Source organism: Felis catus, chromosome D1, assembly GCF_018350175.1.
Source record: "Felis catus isolate Fca126 chromosome D1, F.catus_Fca126_mat1.0, whole genome shotgun sequence".
NCBI classification, from domain to species: Eukaryota; Metazoa; Chordata; class Mammalia; order Carnivora; family Felidae; genus Felis; species Felis catus.
In genome coordinates this window covers 71094782-71118179 of record NC_058377.1, presented here as the reverse complement: position 1 = coordinate 71118179, position 23398 = coordinate 71094782, and the positions used below count along the sequence as shown (strand labels likewise).

At 43.2% G+C, this 23398-nt stretch overlaps 2 protein-coding genes across 10 annotated transcripts in view; one reads left to right on the top strand and one right to left on the bottom strand.

The window, feature by feature from the left end:
• Positions 1 to 23398, top strand: part of CYP2R1 (cytochrome P450 family 2 subfamily R member 1) — a 168053-nt gene that overhangs the window by 80557 nt on the left and 64098 nt on the right. The gene's annotated exons all lie outside the window — the stretch shown is intronic.
• Positions 1957 to 6597, bottom strand: CALCA (calcitonin related polypeptide alpha). Of its 3 annotated transcripts, XM_019812101.2 has the most exons (5): positions 6444 to 6597; positions 5367 to 5461; positions 4913 to 5050; positions 2706 to 2885; positions 1957 to 2156 (listed from the first exon to the last, which is right to left on the bottom strand). In XM_019812101.2, exons 2-4 carry the CDS (start codon positions 5450 to 5452, stop codon positions 2720 to 2722), a joined length of 390 nt encoding a protein of 129 aa, XP_019667660.1. In that variant the 5' UTR covers positions 5453 to 5461; positions 6444 to 6597; the 3' UTR covers positions 1957 to 2156; positions 2706 to 2719. The 3 variants fall into 3 exon arrangements, with proteins under 3 accessions (XP_019667660.1, XP_019667661.1, XP_023094773.1); XM_019812102.3 differs by lacking the exons at positions 1957 to 2156; positions 2706 to 2885 and adding an exon at positions 3274 to 3693 and having other exon boundaries at positions 6444 to 6584; XM_023239005.2 differs by lacking the exons at positions 1957 to 2156; positions 2706 to 2885 and adding an exon at positions 3784 to 3994 and having other exon boundaries at positions 6444 to 6587.

The window sequence follows — 23398 nt, the reverse complement described above, 5'->3', positions numbered from 1 at the left end:
GTGCCAGGTATACTGTTCTGTGTATTGGCAATTCAGCAATTAACAAAATAGCCATATCCTTGTCCGTGTGGTACTGACATGGTTTATGGAATGGGGTACAAACATTAAATAAAAAATATAGATAATATATACTCTGACAGAAGGTAATAAATGGTAAAGACAGAGAAAAAAGGGAGGGAAGAGGGTTAGGGTGTGTTGGCAAGGTGAGGTACAATTTCAGAAAGGATGGCCAGGGTAGGTGATATTTGAATAAAGATCTGGAGGAAATGGGGCCATGGGGTTAGAGCATTGGCAACAGGTGAGGCAAGTGCAAACACTTGAGGGGGTAGGTGCCAGGGCTGAGGAATAGTAAGGCCAGTGTGTGAGAGGAAGTACAAGATGAGGCCAGACAGGTCATGGGGCTGGTGGTGAGAGGAGGGAGGGAAGATCAGTGTGGACCTTGGAAGTCCCCACAATGATCCAGGTGCTTATTCCATGAAGTGGGGAGTCAGTGGAATACTTTGTGCATAATGAAGACATTTGGGTGATTTACCTTTACAGCGCCAGTTGGGCAACAGTGTGGAATACAGACTGAATGGGAACAAGGGTCATATTCTGTGTGCTCCTGAGAAATCATTAGAGTCAGTGGATATAAGGGGGTGACTTTACCAACTAAAGAACCTCACCTAACTGACTATCCACCAGTGAAACTGGGTGCTCAGTCACCTTGGGAGTCAGCAGCACGTAACTGACAGTCCCAGTAGATGTGAGGGTTGTTGACGCTGGGAAATTCCTACATCAAATAAGGCATTAAACTCTGACATCCCAGATTCCTTCCACTAATGAGCATCTCTGGTGCCACAGCATATATCACCCTAATCTCCCCCAGTTAGAATGTAGGCTCCATGAATATAAGGAGTTTTGTCCCTTCTGTTCATTGATCTATCCTGGTGCCTTAAATAGTGTCCAGTAAATAACAGCCACTCAATTAGCATTTGTAAATGTTTGAATGTCCCTATCAAACATATTGCAGGTTTTTAGGGGTGCCTGAGTGGCTTAGTCAGTTAAACATCCGACTTTGGCTCAGGTCATGGTCTCCTGGTTTGTGGGTTCGAGCCCCATGTTGGGCTCTGTGCTGACAGTGCAGAGCCTGCTTGAGATCCTTTCTCTCTCCCTCTCTCTCTGCCCTTCCCCTACTCATCCTTCCTCTCTCTCAAAATAAATAAATAAACTTAAAAAAAAATATTGCAGGTTTTTGAGCATCATACTTTTGTTCTCAGCACCTCAGAGAATAAGAATAGTTGGTTGGATGGCCCCTGATGAATTTTCCAGGCCTGCCAGTCAGTGTGATTGCATTTCAGACTCTGAGCCATTGTTTCTAAAGGGCTTTGCAGGCGATAGGGTGTATGAAGGGTGCTTATGGGGAGGGACGGCAGGGATGGGCAGTGGCAAAGCTGAGTCAAGGGGAAGTACACAGAGAACCTCTGGTGCTAGGGATCTCTGAACATGAAGGTGGATTGTCTTGGAGATGTCTCAAGTTCTTGTTCCATTAAAGGTGTTTCCTTAAAAGCTAAAGATACAGGATACAGAAGACCTATCCCATCCCAAGCATGTTGCCTTTGCTTCGTGGTCAGCCTGGTCAACAAAGTGTTCACAGGTCTTTAGGCTTTCCTTGGAAAAACACCATAAATAGCAGTAGGGACGCCTGTTAAGTGTATTTAAAACCTCTTTTTTTTTTCTCGTCTTAATGAAGTTCACCAGTGACAGTATTTTTTCAAACAAAGAGTTCTGTGTGGGCACAAGCATTATTATGCGTCCCCAGACACCCACCCAGCAGCTATGCCACTTCCCCCTGAGGTTTAACAGGATCGCCAACATCAAAAGGTAGGCTGACGGGGCTCACCTTTGCCACCAGATAAGCCAGTGAGACCTGCTGTTACGTTTATTGAACAATCAATACAACGAGATACACAGTAGGTCTTTGCAATGATTTTATTTCATAGTTAGCTTTAGTTTACTTCAGGATATGTGCTGCCGAAGCGAGCACAGCTTTAGTTTATTTCAAACTAAAGAGAATGTTTTTAATATTAAGCATGCATTTATATGTGTCTTCCATGCTCTGTATCCGATGAGTTGCTTTCATTACAAATTAAAAGTAGACTTCGCTTCATGATGACCTGGAAAAAAACAATAACAGACAGAATTTTGTAACTTTATTGTGAAAATATTGAAATCTATTATCTCATTTACTCTTATATTAATACTAGCTAGTAGATATTGTTGCCTTTGATTCACAAATAGGGAAATTGAAGCTGAAAGAATGTGTGACCCATGGTCATATGGCTAATAGAAGGCAAATAATTCTTGACTCCAAATGTATGTTCTGAATTCATATGTAAATATACCAAAAGTATGTCCCTACCTTTCAAACTGAAACGATAGAATATTCATAATTATAACTTCATGGGACAGACATTTAAATAGATTTGTATTTTCTAGCAGATTATCCCAGTATCACAGGGAGATACTGGGAAAATGGAGGAAAATGAACCTAAATTTTAGGAGTTTCAGCTACTGGAACTCCCTCTTCTCTTTCCAGACACTGGTTGGGCACATTGCCCTGTGGATTTTTCTACTACATGAGCTTAGGGAGGGTTAAAGTGTGGACTGCATCCCTGCAATACCCAGTTTTCCAGCCTCCCATCTGACAGTACAAGGGCAGTCACCTTCCTGGAGTTGTTTACTGCTTAAGTCCAAGGTCCCTGCGGCGCCTGTTGTAGACTTTGAAGCCCATAGAGGTAGGCAGCAAGTTGGTGTTTGCCACGCTTCCAGCTTTGCTCAGCAGGCCTCCCAGCCAGTGGGCCACACAGGTGGCAGAGTTGCAGGTTCTCTTCTGGACAGTGACTCTGATTAGCAAGGTGGAAAAAGAAGAGAAGACCTGTTAGTAAGGGACTGGAACAGATACCTGCCACATAGAACCATCATCGTAAAATTACTGCTCTGAGAGGCACCAGTTAACCTTGTGTCTTTCCTCAATCACAATTATCACTGCAGAAATACACAGGCTCTTGGGGAAAATGCCATGATCACTCCCACAGACATTCCCAGGGGTGTCAGAAAACCCAAGGTGGCTCCGGGTGAGTGGCCATGGAACACAGAGCTGTAACAGCCTGTCTTTCTTGTATAAATAAACTACAAATCAAGAAAGGCTTATGAGACACAGAGAATTATGGCCCCAAACTGATCCTAACACGAGGATTGTCTGGAAGTCACATCCCACTCAAAGGCATCAAATATCCCTTGTTAGAAATACAAAAATTCCCCGACTTACCTGGAAGAAAAGGCGATTTTACAGCGTTGGGTCCCCGAGGTGCTTACCTGTTCTTTACTGCTCCTGTTCTTCCTACTTGAGGTTGGTCCAAGGACTAGCTACTCCACCCTGCACCCAGCTACCACAGGGCTGAGGCTACTTCTAAGCACAGGTCCCTGAACCTGGGAAGCCTGTGGTGTGGGCCAGAGCAATAACCACCACCGCTCAGGTCTTTTGAGAAATATACTTTTATTCCCCATCGGCAAACACATTCACAAGCAGGACTGAGAAGCCGTGCTGTGATTCCTCAGGGGAAGCACAGGGCTGCCCCCCATCTCTTCCTGCGTGATTCTCTTCTGGCCTGTTCCTCTTGCTCTCCTCCCATCTGAGGTTCCAGACATCCACTGCCATAAAGAAAGCCACCGATACCAGCAACCCGAGAGGACCACACGTATCACGATATAGGAAGGAAGGAAGAAAGGACATTAGAAAAGAGAGGGAGGGGTTTAATAGGCATCCTGGGTCATGCCATCGTGAGGGCCGTGGTCTCTGTCCAAGCTGCTGGCCATGACCCTTTTCTTGCCGGGTGCTCCGACCCCAATTGCAGTCTGAGGGAACGTGTGAAACTTGTTGAGGTCCTGTGTGTATGTGCCCAGCACACAGGTGCTCAGATTACTGCACCGCTTAGCTCGGAAGCTGTCCAGGCTGCAGGGAAAAGACATGCCAGGTGGTACCATGCACCAGGTCTGCCCCTGTGGCAATCGGCCAGAAGGTTAGACCAGGGAGGGGGCACTCTGAGTGGGGGCAGGAGGGGCAGGCAGGAGGGCAGCTCACACATCCTCCATTAGGAGAACTCCTAGATTTGCTGAGCCAGGGCAGCATGGGGCAGGGTTGCAGCGGGGAAGGGGTGCCCTTTCCTAGCCTTCTGCATGCCGCTCAGTCCTTCTTGCTCTGCAGAGAGGTCCTTAGGGTAGATGCAGGTGCAGCACATGCCAGGCAGTGCCAGGGCCGGGCCAGGGGCTGGCGTGAGCTCCAGGCTCAGGGGACATGGGGAGGTGGGGCTGGGGAAGGGCGTCTGGCCCCATGACAACATGCACGTCTCCACAGATCCTACACATCTCAAGCCCCCAGACCTACCTCAGGTACTGCTCTACCTGACCCCACCCTCTGCAAGGCCTTTGGCTTCACCTTGCAAATGTGCAATGAAGGCTCCATGTGGATGTGAGAGAACGTCAAGTGCAGGTTTACAAAGAGAAACCAATTTCTAAAATCTCCTGGGATCTGTGGGGTCCATCTGCTGGCCTCACACTTACCAGTCCTAACTCCTCCAATGCTGGGAAGTCTCCTCAGTGCTTTCAGACCAGTTTCCGGAGGGAGGCATTTCATACCTTCCCCAATTGCTTTCAGAAATGGATCTTTTTTCATGTGGTCTAACCATAGTCTCTGTGTGGGACCTCTGTTTTCAGTGGTGCATGAGAATAGCTGGGCCCCAGGCCGAGGAGAGCCATGGCAGTGTGCTGGCCTCCTGTCCAGCCGTGTTCCATCTTACCTCTTAGGATATGCCTTCCTTGGCAGGACAGGAGGGAGGGGATGCCCTGAGCCAAGTGGAGTGGGGATCCTCACCTGGAGCCCTCGGTCTCCTGCTCCTGCTGCAGTTCACTGGCCTTCCTCTGCACAAAGTCCTTCACCATTGCAGCCAGCAGGAGGCGCAGTTCCTCCTCATTGAGCATAGCAGCGTCCTGAGGACTCTCCAGAGCAGACCTGGGGAGGGGAAGAAAACACAATAGAAGCTCTGGGTCGCTCCCTGTCTCTCCCAAGATAAGCACCCAGGCTTCCTAGTAAAAGCACCAGAAGCATTCTGTGAGATCAATGAGTTATCTGAAATTTATAATAAAGAATATTGTATATCAGTGCTGTTTTTCAATTATGTGCTACACACCTTATATCAGAAAATATACACTCCCCTTTGCCCGGCTCACCAGTTGGTAAACTTTCAGCACACCACAATTTTGGGAATGGAATTGTCTGATCCCAGGAGGAGTGGGAGAGGAGTGACCTCCAGGCAGGGCTGGCTTACCTGAATGGTGCTGCCTGGAGCATGCCCACCTGGTACAGGGCCAAGATGCCAAGAACCAGGAGAGGAGAGAACTTCCAGAAGCCCATGGCGCTTCTCTGCAAGGGAAAAATAATGTCATTTTCTGCACCAGTTTGAAGTTCCATGAGCCCAAGAACCTGGACTCTGGTCCTGCTTCTTTCTACCTGTAACTCCCTGGCATGGTGGTTTCAGGCTGGTAATGCCATTCCTTTCCCCAGTGTTTCCTCACTGGGAAAGTGGACTGTGGGAAGATCCAGTGAGACTGAAGCAAGCTATCCTAGCAGGACAACTGGGGAAAGAGGACTCAGTCCATAGCCCCCTCCCCACCACCTCACACACTACATTACCTGCTGGCCAGGTCTCCATTGAAGACAATCCCGGGACAATCTCCTGTTTCCTACCCAGAGCTGTACTCCCTGTGTAGGGCTTCTGATCATATCTGGCCATGGTGGGGGGTGGGGGGGGGGTAGTTAGCTAAAAAGGGAGTATCTGTCCCATTGGAATCTTAGGGAAACTGAAGAAACAAATACTACTGCTCACCTGCTCTGCACTCTAGTAGAGAATCCCCTGCAAGAACCAAGTTTAGCAAAGTCTCCTGGAAACCAGGAAAAAAGCTCCCAGGACTCACTACTGGGGCTTTCCTTCCCGGGCTGCCGGCCCCTAGTCATTGCACCTATTTGCCACCCACTGGCGCTGGTCCAGGTTCCGAACCGATTTCCCAGGGACCACTAGGCACAAGACATGATCCCGTGAGCACCCTTGTGTCCTACTGTGTGCACAGTGCCTGCGGAGCTCCAGCGTCCTGAGCGCAAGTGTAGCAAGAAACAGCGAGACTGATGGAAAGATTAGAGTGGGAAGTCTCCGAACTGAGACAGCTCAGTGTACCTGGGGTTTGAATAGCGGAGTAACAGATTTTGTGACGAAGAGACCCAGACAGAAGTGCCCAGAGACTCAAAGATGGGCAGGAAGAGCGGATACAAGAACAACTAATGCAGAAGAGGGAGAGAAGAAGAGGGAGAAAAAGAATCATACAGCGAAGGCAGGAATCTCGGGGCTCACCTGGCAGCAGGCAGCAGGTGGCTTGGAGCCCAGGCGGTGGCAGCTGCGGTAGCGTTGGCGTCGGGCGATGGCGCTGTGGAAGTGTCAGGGACACTTGAGCAGAGCAGTGGCTCGGCTGCCTCCCAGCACCAGCAGCTGCTCTTATTCCCGCCGCTCTGGGTTTGGGTGGGGGGTGGGGGGGGGTCCAAGAGCTCTGAGCAACCAATGAGGGAAAAGATCACGTACCCCAGATGGATTGTGTCACCCATTTGCGTCTAGAACCTAGAACATTCAGCGGGACCATCCCACTTGTATTTGCATTGAGGTCATTGATGCAAGTGGAGGGAGGGAGAGGGATGGGACCAAGAAGGAACATCCTTATAAAGTGAGCAGGAAGTTGAGGGCAGTTTGATGTCATGGTAAATTTCACCGGTGCAGTTCCGCTGCACAGGTTTTGAACATGTGCCCCACTCCGTCCCTAGCTTGCGTTCTTACGGGGCAAGATCCAGGAAGCAGGGAATCCTGGCTCCTCAAGTCTGACCCAAGACCTCCCCACCCCCAACCCCCGTCCAGTGGAGGCTTGGAGGGTTGACAACGTGCATCAGTGTTGATTCTGGGCTGTAATTACTCTGAGGGGCAGAGCTCCCGGGAAGTCAGAGATAGAAGTGATAGCAAGAACTTTGTCAGAACTCAATTCCAGCTGTGCCAATTCCATGCTGTAGAATCAAGGGCAGGTAACTTCTTAGCACCTCAACGTACTCACCTTTGAAACGGGGACCATAGTCCCATTTTGACAGTGTGGTGTCCTTAGTAACCATGTACCTGTCCCATAACAAGGTAGAGATTTAGAAGAACACTCAGTCCCAAATGGGGGATTCTGTGAAATCGCGATCGGTTTTCCTTCTTCCCACCCTATGTGGCTTCCTGGACTCCTGCTGAGTGGTCTGTCACGTGCGTAGGAGTGGAGAGCCCCGCTGTGCCTCAGCATAAGTGTGTAAGGCACCAATGCTTCCCAAGCCACCAAACAAACCTCCAGCCCTTCCCTCTTCCTATCCGCTATCCATCACCCCAGGTCCTCAGCCTGCTGGAGCCATTTGCTCAGCTGCCCCTTGCTTCCGGCTGTTGTTTGCCAAGTTGTCCCAATGGCGAGCAGTCCCAGCCCTGCGCCCACATCCCCCGCACTTCAGTCCTCCTCTAGAGAGCAGAGAATGCTTGCAGGTACTGAAGAGTCCCTGCGGACACTAACACTCACATTCAAAGCTTTCACACACACAAACTCATTTCTGTCTCCAAATCATGTGCCCACTCCCCAGAGCTCAGGCAGGCACAGGGGTCTGACACACGGGACACCCTGTGGGTTCTCTCTGAATCGCAGCCCAGCCTGCCTCCGAGTCTCTCCCCCATAGGATCGCGTGCACACATGGCATGATGCTGATCTGCTCTCATCAAATGCACTCACTCTCATTTTTCAAAAAAAAATATTTATTTTGGGGAGAGCACAAGCAGGGAAGGGACAGAGAGATGGGGAAAGAGGATTCAAGGTGGGACAGAGAGATGGGGACAGAGGATTGGAGGCGGGCTATGTGCTAACAGGCTGACAGCATTGAGCCCGATGCAGTGCTCGAACTCACAAATTGGGAGATCGTGACCTGAGCAAGAGTCGGATGCTCGACAGACTGAGCCGCCCTGTGCCACCGCACTAACTCCCAATTTTAAGCGTGCTCTCTAACATGCAATTATTCAGCACCAGATCCTCTCCGGGACCTATCCCAACTGGAGGGTTTTAGGACCTCTCCACCTGATCTTTCACTCCTCTCCTGCCTGGAGGTCCAAGGTCCTGACTTGCTGCCCTCCGCACGGAGAGTGCCGAGAAAGCGGCTTCTCACTGTTCCGAGGATCTCCGGGTGTGAGCGAGCAGCGCGTCCAAGCCTCAGCCTCTACACACTTTCCCAGCGCGGCAAGCATAACCGTGGCGGCAAGTCTGGTATTCCAGCCACAGTGGGTGGGGACTGCATCACGGGCTGTGGCGGGCAGGCAGAGACCCCAGTTAGGTGGTTTTCCCAGGCAGAGCAGAAATCCTGCCCGGGTACGTCCTATGTGATCCAGGCAACGTACCCGGGCAACGGTGCATCCCTATCCTCAGTCCCCAGGAGCCTTTGCGTTTCATAGAACATACCTGCCTTTTGCCACGTCTCTTTCCCTTCCAATTTTGTGCCTCTGTGTTGGGGACACCTAACTTCCAAGATGCTCTATTCAGCATTCCTTGCTCTTAACTCCTGGTGCTGCCCCCAACGTGAAGGAGTAAGTTCGGAGCTACAAAACTGTTCTCTGAGTCCACCCCTGATTTACCAAGTAAATTCAAGGAAATTTAGACCTTCGTGTGTACAGATTGCTAGCTTATGTCAGCTATCCCTAAATCGTCTCCCAACTTAAGGCTAATATATAAATCACTAAGGAAGGGGCACCTGAGTGGCTCAGTTGGTTACTTGCAGGGACTCTTGGTTTGGGCTCAGGTCAGGATCTCACGGTTCCTGGGTTGGAGCCCTGAATCGGGCTGTGTGCTGACACTGCCGAGACTGCTAGGGATTATCTCACATTGTATCTCTCTCTGCCCCTCCCCCGTTCTCTCTCTCTCCCCCCCCCCCCCCCCCCCCGGTCTCTCAAAATAAAGAACTTTAAAAAATAAATCACCAAGGAAAATACTGATTTTAAAATAGCAATTTGACTGTTTTGCTCTTGATTGATTTTGTAATCTTATTTCGTAACTTGGTGTGAAAGGACCCACGTGTGGGCTCCGTCTGCATCGGGACTCTAGTCCCTGTCTTTGGCCTCATAGCCACGACCTCAGCTGGGGGAACGGTAGCAATGTCTCCTCCCTGCTGTCAGTTCCTGAGTACACAGGCTCTTGGCTGGACACTGAGCCCAGCACCAGGTCCCACAAGATCATCTCCCACAAAGCCCTGAACATTGCTGCCTGGAAGCCTGGGTGAACAAACCACGGAAGTGCATTCTCCAAGAAGTTTAGAAGATCAACAGCCAACAACTTCCTGATCATCTTCTGAGCCAGTTCCAGCCCCCTTCACACAATCAGGGGACCCCTACAGCCATCACCGCCATGGTGGAAGGTATCTGCCAGTACAACTAAGATTACAGGTGCCTCACAGGTACCTCACTCAGATCCCTGACAAGACCTTGTCCATGAGCATAGCGGATGCCTTCACCATAGGGGCACCTCCGACACAGGACACAGTAAGACCCCCTACACACCCCTCTCAAGAAGGACCATGGCACCCCTAGTACCCGCATTGTAGGTAGTCTGCGGGCTGTGCCCCAAGCGATCCGATCCGACCGATGCCCTCGTGGACGACAGACTGAGGACAGCCAGTTGGTATTTCTGGGTCCTGTGTGTCACCAATTTTGGATGGGGCCGGAATCCCCACTAACTTTCGTCCTGTCCTGCCTTGTTAGCTGAGCTGGGAATTTTCAGCGAGTCAGGGATAACTCAGTCCCGCTGACTATCCTCTCATTCTCCTTGCACGAAATAATTTAAAGAGAGAAAATAAATCCAAAACCATTTTCTACTGAGCTACATGCCTGATTATCAAGTGAAAGCAAGGAACACGTTCAGACCTTTCTGTGTGCAGATGGCTTAAACTGAGACAGGCAATCCTTGAAACTTCTCTGGGCTTCTCGTGGGACCGCCTGCACACACAGCCTGACAACGATCTGCTCTCATCATACCTGCACTAACTCTCAATTTTAAGCGCACTCCCGAAACACAGTTATGCAGCACCTCAACCCTCTCCAGGACCCAACCCACCTGGAGGGCTTTAGGACCCCTCCACCTGATCTTTCTACTCCAAGCTTGCCGGGAAGGTCGGAGGTTCAGACTTGCTGCCCTCAGCAGGTAGAGTGCCTAGAAAGAAGCTGTGCATTGTTGCCAGAATCTCCCAGTCTAAGAGCAGAGTGTGTGATTCTCAGGCTCTACACACTCTCCCAGCACCGCTGCAGGTGCGTCGGCAGCCGCGGGCTGCAAATACCCCGCCCACAAGGCGGGCTGTGAACGTGGTTGGTGGGCCTGCATCACGGGGCTGTGCTTGCAGGCAGAGACCCCAGCCAGGCAGAAACCGCCCCGAGTGTGCCGTGAGTGACCAGAACCACAGTGCACCCCCACCCTCGGTCCCCAAAAGCCTCAGTGTTTTAGGACACGTCTGCCTTGTGCCCCATCTCTTCCTCTCCCAGGTTGGTGGCCTCTGTGCTCAGGGACACCCTGCTTCCAAGATGTCTTTAATTCAGAGTGCCTCCTTTTTAACTCTTGGCGCGGCACTGCCGTGGGGGAACAAAAGCTTGGGGCTGGAGAACTCTGTGCAGGTTATGCTGGCAAGGCTGCAGGGGGACCCTGGAATGGTCAATAGGATGCAAGTGTGCTTAGGCACAGAGTAAAGATTGGTGAGCAGAGCAAGGGACAGGGCTCAGGATGGTGGATCCCAGGCTCGGTGAGTGCATGCCAGAGGCTACACAGACAACCACTGCTGACCCAGTCTAGGACCTTGGCTCAGCAGTTGAGGTTGAGCTTTCCACCTGGAGGTGCGGGGCCAAACTGGTGAAGGCGGCAAGCAGATACTGGATGGCAGGAGGGTTGGACTCTGCCACTTGAGGCAGTCATAGGGCACTTCTCTCAGGTGCCACATACTTTGACAGAAATGATTTCCACTCCAAGTCTTGAAGTTTCTAAATAAGAACCCTATGAAATCATTTGTAAATATGTACGTCCGTGGACTGTGTTTTGCTGATGAGAGAACCAGCCATAACTTCCTCCAGTGCAGTGGTGACGAATGGCTAAGAGATGACTACTGTAGTGGCCAACTTCATGGCTACCTCACTTTGCAGGCTCAGGACTTTCCCTCTGGCTGCCATGTGTGCCATGAGCCCTCAAAGCTAACGTTCATTCCTCACTCGGAAATCTTTCGTGGTTACAAACCACAGGCCGGTAGTGTGTGACAAGAATCAGGGTCTGTACCCAGAAGGTGCTAAAGTGGCTTCCAGCCATTTCAAGTTTTACTTTAAAGGTCAGTCTGTCTGCAAATAGATGAATTTAACAGAGTAGAGAGCCCAGAAATAAACCCACGATTATAGGGTTAATTAATCTATGACAAAGGAGGCAAGTATATGCAATGGGAAAAAATCGTCTCTTCAACAAAAGGTTTTGGGAAAACTGGACAGCTGCCTGCAGAAGAATGATCCTGGAGCACTTTCTTACACCATACACAAAAATAAACTCAAAATGGAATAAAGACCTACATGTGAGACCTGAAACCATAAAAATTCTTCAAGGGAGCACAGGTAGTAGTTTCTCTGACATCGGCCATAGAAACAGTTTTCTAGATATGACTCCTCAGGCAAGGGAAACCAAAACAAAAACAAACTATTAGGACTACATCAAAGGAAAAAGCGCTGCACAGTGAAGGAAACAATCCACAAAACTACGACAACCTACTAAATGGTAGAAGATATTTGCAGATGATACATCCATTAAAGGATTAGTATCCAAAATATAGAAAGAACTTATACAGCTCACCACCAAAAAGCAAAGAATGCAATTAAAAAATGAGCAAAAGACATGAAAAGAGAGGTCTCCAAAGAAGACATACACATGGCAAACAGACACATGAAAAGATGCCCAACATCACTAATCACCAGTGAAATACAAATCAAAACCACACTGAGATACCACCTCACACCTGTCATTATGGCTAAAATCACAAACCCAAGAAACAAGAGATTTGTTAGTGATATTGTTGCAAAAAAGGAACCCTCATGCTCTGTTGGTGGGAATGCAAAATGTCACTGTGGAAAACAGTATGGAGGGTCCTCAAAACATCCAAAAATATAATTACCTTATGATCGAGTAATTTCCCTACTCAGTATTTACCCAAGGAATGCGAAGCATTAATTTGAAAAGACAAGTTCACCCCTGTTTATTGCAGCATTATTACAATAGCCAAATATAGAGGCAACCCAGTGTCCACTGATAGATGAATGGATAAAGAAGATGTGGTATAGGGGCACCTGGGTGGCTCAGTTGGTTGAGCGTCCGACTTTGGCTCAGGTCATGATCTCGCAGTTCATGGGTTCGAGCCCTGCATTGGGCTGTGTGCTGACAGCTCAGAGCCTGGAGCCTGCCTCAGATTTTGTGTCTCCCTCTCTCTCTGCCCCTCCCCTGCTCATGTTTTTTCTTTCTCAGTCTCTCAAAAATAAACGTTGAAAAAGAGTTTAAAAAAAAAGATGTGGTATATAGATACAGTGGAATATGACTCAGCCATAAAAAAGAACGAAATCTTGCCATTTACAACATGAATGGATCTAGATGGTATAATGCTAAATGGAAAAAAATCCTTCAGAGAAAGATAAATACCATACACTTTCACTCATGTGTGTAATTTAAGAATCAAAGCAAACAAAGAAAAAGGGGCAAACCAAAACATAGACTCTAAAATATAGAGAACAAACTCGTGCTTGCCAGAGGGGAGGTGGGTGGAGAGATGAGTGAATAGGTTCTTACTATGATGAGTAATGAATAGAGTTGTTGAATCACGATAGATAGATAGATAGATAGATAGATAGATAGATAGATACATAGATAGATAGATAGATAGATAGAGATATGTATATGTATATCCCTGAAACTAATATGTAATATGTAAACTGTGTGTTAATTATACTAGAATTTAAAAAATAATACAGTTGGTTTAAAATAAAATAAAATAAAATAAAATAAAATAGCCATTTGTCCATTTGACCTTTGATATCATGATCTTATTTCATAGTTTTATACCTGGAAATCAGGGTACATTAGAAACAATCTAGTTTGGAAAAACAATTTTAGAGCAAGCTGATAAACTCTACCTGTACCATTTATTCCCATTCTTCTGAATCAGATTCCTGCACTTTTTTATTTAAAGTGTTTTAAAAGAGGATTTATCAGGGTGTGCCAGAGTCTTGTACCTGGTTGAAAATTCTTATGTGAGTTTTCATGCATTTAAAAGGATTATACCGAATGGGTTGCTCCTTTATTCTACACAGCTTGGGTATGATACAGACTCAGCAATGACAGCAAAACCACAACAACAAGTGCAGGAGCAGTAGCAACAACACCACAAATTCATTCTCTTTAACTTGGGGAAAAGTCAGAGCTGTCAAATTTCCTGGAGAATCTCCACTGAAAATGGATGGCACTGGGTTCTCCAAGGAGGGAGCATGGAAGTTGCCACTCTGTCCTAACAATAAGTGAAAAGCTGAAGAGACTGAGGGGAAAAGAACAACCCCTGCAGGATGCTTAAGAGAGGTGAACACATAGCAAACCTTTGCCCTCAAGATTGGAGAGGCAGATGAATGCAGGGAGTAATGTCTTACCAGAGCAAACGCTCAACAAGGGCAAATCTCAGTGCTTGGAGCTAGTGCTGGGGTAGGTCACCGGCAAGCTGCTGGAGGCTCAGTGTGGGCAACTCTGAGAGTTAAAAACTCCAGGGACAGACACTCATTCATAGGAAACTCCCGCAAATGTGCATTTTACCCCTAGGAACTTGACCAGGTTCTCAACAGCACATGTGAGAGAAAAATCCACTGGTGGGATTTACCTCCTGGAGCTGTACCAGTTCTCAAAATGAATAACAGAAAAATCACCTAGTGTTGTTCCTAGAGAGGGAGGGGAAAGGAACCAACCACTTTTTTAACATACCAGAGCTGCTTCTTCAGAAGGCCTGCCCTCAGGAGAAACCAGTTAACCAGAGACTAATGTGCTGAAATATCATCATCCCTAACTGACCAGGGGGAAGGGAAATACCCAGCTCTAATCAGCTCTAGCCTTCTAACAGCCAGAAGAGCCTAAGGGATGACATCAGTGGATTTTAGAATACACAGGGAATGAGAGAGACATTTATGGCAGAATGAAGGAATGGGATGTTGTGTTCATGCGATCTTCCTGGACTCTCACAATGGGAAAATAAGAAAACCCAGCTGACTTTGCTGCAGAGTGGAGTCAACTTGCACCAAGGGCTGCTCTCCCAACCCTCAGGCACCTTCTTTGCTCTGGGCACCAGGGGAGGTTCCTTCCAGGTTCCAGAGACCACGTTTAGGGTGTCCTCAGCTGCCAGGGAAAGAACTGAGTGTGGTGGAGGAGGACCAGGTCACTCTGAGAGGTGGATGGACTCAGCTGGTGACGTCAAGAAATTATTCTGGCCGGGTTCTTCTTCGGTCATTAAGATTCTCCCCTGGCTCAGACTCACACGGTACAGAATGGCTCTCCTCTCCCTGGCTGAAAACACTGTTCCATGGAGAAGAGGGATAGAAATAGGAACCTTTCCACTGTACCAGAAAGCTCCTTGCAGAGGTGACTCCTTTAGGGCACTGTTCAGGAACCATAAGGTGCAGTTAAGTGAATTTCCTTTCTAGCCAGAGTTGTCTGGGGTTGGTAAGAGCATGGCTTTGGAATCTTATTGCAACTGGGGTTGAGTCTTGGCTCTGTCACTCCCTGTTGTCCTTGAGCAGATGATACTCCCCTGGAACCAGTGCTTCTCACCACATAAAATGGGAATATGTAATAACTACCTAGCAGGAGTAAAGATAAAGATAAAGATAAATGTTAAAGACCAGGCACGTTGCTTGGCACAGAGCAGATACTTAAAAGTGGTGGCTATTGCTGTTTTGTTGTTGTTGTTGTTGTTGTTGTTGTTGTTGCTAAAGCTTGTCTAACTGCATCAGCTCAATATGTTAAATTAAAGGAAATCAGTACATACTCTGCCTTCTTAAGAGGAAGTCACTGTATCTTTAATTCTCAAAATAAAACCACTGCCAAAGCCACAGTAGAAGGAATCTGCTTTCCGGAAACCTGTCAGATGCATGCCTGGCCATGTTGCAGGCTCACTGTCCAGCAGGATTAATGACCATTTACCTTAAACACCTGGCACATTGCCTGGCATGGGAGAGATACTCAAGAGTAGGGGCTGTTATTATCATTATAACAAAAACTTACCCTTGGAAGTGACAAATTGTACCAACTTGAATCGAAAACTAGGTAAAATGCATTGCACACTCCTCTCCCTTCTTAAATATATAGTAAAGAGAACGTAATTTAAATCCTTTCTTGAGGATTCATTGATACCATCATAAAAAACGTCACTTAATGTGTTGACCTGAATACAGTGCTGTCCTCAAGGGAGTAACACATGTAGGGCTGATAACCCCAACTAGATATCATGCTGTTGGTTCTTTTTGATGTCTAACAACTATATACTTTTATGTTTATTTTATTTTATCTCTTCCTATCGGGTTGTCAAGGATCTCTTCTAGCTGATGTCATTGTAACTGTCTTTAGCAACATTCTCTCCACTTGCCTTTTCATTGGGTATGCGGTGAAACAAACAACAAAACAGAAACTATAAAAGCCAAGCTTGGTATAATGGTATAGAAACAAACAGCCAATAGGCATTAACTGAAATCCTGGAAATCACAGTCAAGAACTATAAAAGGGGTCTTTGTGGTCAACTACTCAATTAATCTGTACTCAAGAGAACAGAAACAAAACTTGTCGGAATTATGTGCAAATACAGAGCAAAGAGATGCTGAGTAAGCACTTAAGAAATCATGGTCAGAAAGTGATGTTTTGTGTTTTTTTTTTTTACGTTTCGGCAGGTGTTTTCTTCCCACAATTCTGTGTGTGTGTGTGTGTGTGTGTGTGTGGTAAAACACACATAAAATAAAATTTACCACATTAACCATTTTGAAGTGTACAGGTTGGTGGTGAATACATTCATGATATTGTGCTACCATCACCCCCATCCATCTCCATAACTCCTTTTCATCCTGTATAACTGAAACTCTGTACCTATGAAAGAATAACTCTCCGTGAGCCCTTCCCCCCAGTCCTAGCAACTACCATTCTACTTTCTGTCTCTATTTCTTGTAGTATTTTTAGCACCTCATCTAAAGAGAATCATACAGTATTTGTCTGTGTTTTTTTTTTTACTGGCTCCTTTCACTTAGCATAATGTCTTCAAGTTTCATCCATGTTGTAGCACGTGTCAATTTCCTTCCTTTTTAAGGCCGAATAATGTTTCACTATATGTATATACAGCATTTGCTTCTTTCATTATTCAGTGGACACTTGAGTTGTATCCATTTTTTTAAATCTATTATGAATACTACTACTATATGTATGAATGTAAATATCTCTTTGAGACCCTGTTTTTAGTTTTTTGGGGTATATACCCAGAAGCAGAATTGCTGGATCATGTGGTAATTCTATTTCTAAATTTTTTGAGGAACTATCATATTATTTTCCACAATGGCTATACCTTTTTACATTCTGGCTATATAGTGGCTGTGCAGTCATTTACAGTTCGTGTCGTGCACAAAAAGTACACAAGAGTTCCAATTGCTCCACATTCTTGCCAACATTTATTATTTATTTATGTATTTTTTTTAGTATCCATTCTAATAGGTGAGAGGTGGTATCTCATTGTGTTTTTGATTTGTATTTCCCCAGTGGTTAACTATGTTGAGCATCTTTTCATGTGCTTACTGGCCATTTGTGTATCTTCTTTGGAGAAATGTCTTTTCAAGTTCTTTGACCATATTGGAATCAGGATATTTGTGTTTTGTTTTTTCTTTTAGAATTCTCTATAATTTCTGCATTTAATTCTTTATCAGATATATGATTTATAAATATTTTATCCCATTGTATAATTTGCCATTTTGCTCTGTTGGTAGTTTCTATTGATGGACAAATTAAAAAAATTTTCATCACTTTAAACTTAGCCATTTTGAATTTTTACCTATGCCATTTGTGTCATATTAAAAAATAGTTGCCAAATCCAATGTCATGAAGTTTTTGTTTTCTTATAAGAATTTGTTGTCTTATGGAGATATATTGCTTTATGTGCTACACTTATGCCTTTGATCCATTTTAAGTTAGTTTTTGTATATGATATTAGGTAAAGGTCCAATTTAATTCTTTTTCATATGGGCATCCAGTTTTCCCAGAACCATTTGTTGAGAAGACTGTCCTTTCCCCCACTGAATGGTCGTTACACCCTTATCAGAAATCATTTGATCATACATACACAAGGGTATATTTCAAGGCTCTCTGTTCTAAATCATTGATCTATATGTTTGTCCATATGCTAGCACCAAAGATTTGATTACAGTAGCTTTGTAGAAATGTTAAGTGATTTTTATTGATGTATAACTGACATATCATTAGTTTCAGGTGTACAACATAAAGATTTAAATATTTGTATATATTGCAAAATGATTACAATGAGTCTAGCTAACATCTATCACAATACATAGTTACAAATATTTTTCTTGTGACGAGAACTTTTGATATCTACTCTCTCAGCAACTTTTGAACATGCAGTACAGTATTATTAACTATAGTCAAGATGCTGTATATTATATCCATGTGACTTATTTATTTCATAACTGGAAGCTTGTACTTTTTGACTCCCTCACCCATTCTGCCCCCTCCATCTCCATTTCTGGCACCCACCAATATGTTCTCTGTATCTATGAGCTGTCTTATTTCACTTAGCATAATGACCACAAGAATCTTCCATATTGTCACAGATGGCAGTATTTCATTTCATTTTATGATTGAAATATATATAAATATGCATATATATACATATGCAAATATACATGCCATTTTTACCTTATTCATTCATTGATCAATAGACATTAAAGTTGTTTCCATATACTTATTGGCTATGCTGTAATAAACATAGGGATGTAAATATCTTTTCAAGCTAGTGTTTTCATTTCCTTTGTACTCAGAAGTGGAATTACTGGATCATACAGTATTTCTATTTTTAATTTTTTGAAGAACCTCTATACTATTTCCCATAGTGGCTGCACAAATTTACATTCCCACCACAGTGCACAGGGATTCCCTTTCTCCACATCTTCACCAACACTTGTTATTTCCTGCCTTTTTGATACTAGACATTCTGATTAGTTTGAGGTGATATCTCCTTAGGGTTTTGATTTGCATTTTTCTGATGATGAGTGATATTGAACCTCTTTTATGTACCTGTTGGTCATCTGTATGTCTTCTTTAGGAAAATGTCTATTCAGATCTTCTGCCTATTTTTTAATCAAATTGTTCTTTTATGTGTTGTATGAGTTCTTTATATATTTTAGATATTAGCCCCTTATCAGATATATGATTTTCAAATATTTTCTCCCATTCAGTAGGCTTCCTTAACATTTTGGAGATAGTGTCCTGTGCTGTGCAGATGCTTTTTATTTTGATATAGTCGCACACTGATTTTTGCTTTTGTTGCCTGTGCTTTTGGTATTGGATCCAAAAAGTAATCACCAAGACTGATGTCAAGGAGTCTACTACTGCCTGTATTTTCTTCTAGAAGTGTTATGGTTTCCAGGCATTACATTCAAGTATTCCCATTTTGAGTTAATTTTTGTGTAGGGTATAAGACAGTGGTCCAGTTTCATTCTTCTGCATGTAAACAGCCAGTTTTTCTAACAATATTTATTAAAGAGACCATACTTTCTCCATTGTATATTTTTGGCTTAGTCATAAACTAATTGAACATATATGCATGGATTTATTTCTGAGCTTTCTATTCTGTTCCATTGATCTATGTGTCTGTTTTGATACCAATACCTTAGTGTTTTCATTACTATAGCTTTGTGGCATAGTTGGATATCAGGGAACATGATGCCTCCAGTTTTGTTCTTGCTCAAAATTACTTCGGCTATTTGGAGTCTTTCATGGTTCCATACACATTTTAGAATTGTTTGTTCTATTTCTGTGGAAAAATGACACTGGAATTTTGATAAGAATTGCATATAATCCACAGCTTCCTTTGGGTAATATGGACATTTTAACAATATTAATTTTTCCAGGCCATAGGCATGGAGTATGTTTCTATTTATTTGTACCTTCTTCAATTTATTTCATTAGCATCCTATAGTTTTTAGAGTACAGATCTTTCACCTTCTTGGTTAAATTTGCTCCTAAGTGTTTTATTCTTTTGGATGCAATTGTAAACATTGTTTTATTAATTTCTCTTTTTGAGAAATTATTACTGTTATTAGTGTAGAGAAGTGCAACAGATTTTTGTCAATAGATTTTGCATCCAGCAACTTTACTGAATTCATTTATTAGTTCTAAAAAATTTTTGGTGGAGTCCTTAGCATTTTCTATATTTAATAATATCCAGTCACCTGCAGATAGTCAGTTTTAGTTTTTTCTTTCCAATATAGATGCTTTTTATTTATTTTTGTTGTCTGAGTGCTCTGGCTAGAACTTCCAATACTATGTTGAATAAAAGTGGTAAGAGTGGGCATCCTACTCTTAGAGGAAAAACTTTTAGCTTCTCACCATTGAGTATAACGTTAGCTATGGTCTTGTCATATATGGCCTTTATTATTTAGAGAAATATTCCCTCTGTACCCACTTGGTTGAGAGTTTTTATCATAAATTGATGTTGAATTTTGTCAAATGATTTTTCTTCATATATTAGGCTGATCATATTATCTTTATCTTTCGTTTTGTTAATGTGGTATATCAAAGCGATTGATTTGCTGAACCATCCTTGCATCTCTGGAATAAAGCTTACTTGATCATGATATGTGATTCTTTTAATGTATTGTTGAATTTGGCTTGCTAATACTTCATTGAGCATTTTTACATCTATGTTCATCAGGAATATTGGCCTGTAATTTTTTTTTTCTTGTAGTGCCCTTCTCTGGTTTTGGTATCCGGGTAAAACTAGACCTCATAAAGTGAGTTTGGAAGTATTCCCTCAGCTTCAATTTTTTTGGAAAAGTTTGAGATGGACTGGTGTTGATTATTTTTTGAATATTTGGTAGAATGCAATTGCCAGTGTAGCTGTCTAGTCCTGGGCTTCTGTTTGTTGGGAGATTTTCGATTATTGATCCAATCTCCTTTTCACCAATTAATCTGTTCAGATTTTCTGCTTCTTCCTCATTCAGTCTTCGTAGGTTGTAATTTTCTAGGAATTTGTCCATTTCTTCTAGGTTGTCCTATTTTGGTATAAAATTGTTCATGGTAGTCTCCCTACGGTCCTTTGTATTTCTGTGATATCAGTTGTAATATCATCAGTTTCATTTCAGATTTTATTTACTTGAGTTCTCTTTCTCCTTGGTGGATCTAGCTACAAGTTTGTTGATTTTGTTTGTCTTTTCAAAGAACCTGCTCTTAGTTTTATTCATCTTTTTACTTGTTTTTTGTTTTGTTTTGTTTTGTTTTTAGGCCCTCTTTTATTTATTTCTACTCTGATCTCTGCTATGTCCTTCCTTCTACTAACTTTGGGCTTTGTTTGTTCTTTTTCTAGTTTCATGAGGTGTAATGACAGTTTACTTGAGTTTTTCTTGTTTCTTGATTCAGGCATTTATCACTATGACCTTCCTTCTTAGAACTGCTTTTGCTGCATCCCATACATTTTGATATGTTGTATTGTGATATTCATTTGTATTAATGTATTTTATGATTTCTCTTTGGATTTTTGCCTTTGACCCATTGGTTGTTCAGTAGCATGTTGTTTAACCTCCACATATTTGTGAATATTTCAGTTTTCTTCTGGTAATTGATTTCTCATTTTATACCGTTGTGTTCAGAAAAGATGCTGATATGATTAGAATTATGGTTAGAATCTTCTTACATTTGTTAAGACTTATACTGTGGCCTAACATAGGACTCATCCTAGAGAATGTTCCATGTGCACTTGAGAAGAATGTGTATTCCATTGCTTCTGTTGCTTTCACATGGAATGTTCTGTATATATCTGTCAAATCCATTTGGTCCATGTTACTTAAGGCCTATGTTTCCTTACTGATTTTCTGTGTGGTTTATATACTCATTGATATAAGTGGGACATTAAAGGGATATTGGCCTATAGTGGGTTTTTTGTTTTGTTTTGTTTTTTGTTTGTTTTATGTTATGTGTTTTATTTTGTTTTTGTCTTGTTTTTGTTTTTTGTTTTTTGTAGTATCTTTGCCTGGCTTTGGTATCAGGGTCCTTCCTCTTCAATTTTCTGGAAAAATTTTGATAGAGATTGGTTTTTGTTTCCTTTAATTGTTTGGTCATATTCACCAGTGAAACAGTCAGATACAGGGTTTTTCTTTGGGGGAGATTTTTGATTACTGATTCAAACTCTTACTATTGTAGATATATTCAAATTTTCTATGTTTTCATGATTTAGTGTTAGTAGGCTTTGTATTTCCAGGAATTGTCCATTTCACCACTGGTTATTCAATTTGTTAGTGTATAATTATTCATAGTACTCCCTTATTGTCCTTTTTTATGTATCCAGAATTTGTAGTAATATCCCCACTTATGTTCCTACTTTAGGAATTTGAGGCTTGTTGTTGTTATAGTTGTTGTTGTAGTCCATCTACCTAAAACATTGTCAATTCTGTTGATGTTTTAGTAGAGCCAGTTTTGGTCTCATTTATTTTCTCTATTGTGTATATCCTCCATGTCACTTATCTCTGCTCTAACATGTATTCTTCCTTCTGCTAACTTTGAGTTTACCTTGTTCTTCTTTTTCTAGTTTCTTACATTGTAAAGGTAGGTTGTTGATTTGAGGTCCTTCTTGATTTTTATTTTATTTACTTATTTATTTATTGGGGGGGGGGGTGAGTAGGGTAGGGACAGAGAGAGAAAGAAAGAGAATCCCAAGCAGGCTCCACACTGACAGCACAGAGCCTGACACAGGGCTCAAACCCACTAACTGTGAGATCATGACCTGAGCTGAAGTTGGACACTCAACCAACTGAGCCACCCAGGTGCCCTCTTCCTGATTTTTAATATAAGCATTTAAGACTATAAATTTCCCCTTAACACCTCCTTAATACTACATACCATAAGCTTCAGTATGTTGAGTTTTCAATTTCGTTCATGTGTAAGTATTTTCTAATTTTCCTTGTGATTTCTTTTTTAATTTATTGGTTGTTTAAAAATGTGTTTAATTTGTACACATTCTGAATTTTCCCAATTTTCTTGCTGTTACTGATTTCTAACTTCATCCTGTTTGAACTGAAGAAGATGCTTTTTATTAGATCTGTCTTTTAAAATCTATTGAGACTTAATTGGTGGCCTAATATACGGTCTATCCTGGAAAATGTTGCATGTACACTTGAGAAGAATGTCTATGTGGTTGTTCTTGCATAGAATGTGCTGTAGATGTTTGTTAGATCAGGCTGGTTTATTATATTGTTAAATTCTCTATTTCCTTACTTATGTTTTGTCCGGTTTTCTATCCATTCTTCTCAGTGGGGAATTGAAGTTCCAACAATTATCATGGAACTGTCTATTTCTACCATTAATTCTGTCAGGTTTTGCTTCTATATTTTGCAAGTCTATTATTATGTGTATAAATAATTATTATATCTTCTTGCTGCACTAAGCCTTTTATTACCATATAATGTCTTTCTTTGTCTGATAACTTTTTAACTTTAAAGTCTACTTTATCTGATAATAGCGTACCCACCCCTGCTCCCTCTTGGTTAGTATTTGCATGGAATATCTTTTTCTGTCCTTTCACTTTTAACACATTTGTGTCTTTGGTCTAAAGTGAATCTCCTGGGGGCACCTGGGTGGCTCAGTCAGGTAAGCCTCTGACTTTGGCTCAGGTCATGATCTCACAGTTCATGAGTTCGATCCCAACATTGGACTCTGTGCTGACAGTTCAGAGCCTAGAGCCTGCTTTGGATTCTCTGTCTCACTCTCTTTCTGCCCCTCCCTGACTCATGCTCGCTCGCTCTCTCTCTTTCTCTCTCTCTCTCTCTCTTTCTCAAAAATAAATAAACATTTAAAGAATTTTAATATTTTAAAAAAATTTAAATTAAAAAAAATTAAGTGAGTCCTTATAGCTAGCATATCGATTAATCATATGTTTTTATCCATTCTGCTAATCTCAGCTTTTCAGTTC

Excerpts from the sequence above, each read along its gene's own strand:
- CALCA (XM_023239005.2), bottom strand. The coding sequence starts at position 5,452 with ATGGGCTTCTGGAAGTTCTCTCCTCTCCTGGTTCTTGGCATCTTGGCC. Across the intron at positions 5,051-5,366 it reads CTCCAGGCAGCACCATTCAG|GTCTGCTCTGGAGAGTCCTC; the intron begins GTAAGCCAGCCC and ends TCCCCTCCCCAG. Across the intron at positions 3,995-4,912 it reads CAGGAGACCGAGGGCTCCAG|CCTGGACAGCTTCCGAGCTA; the intron begins GTGAGGATCCCC and ends TTTTCCCTGCAG.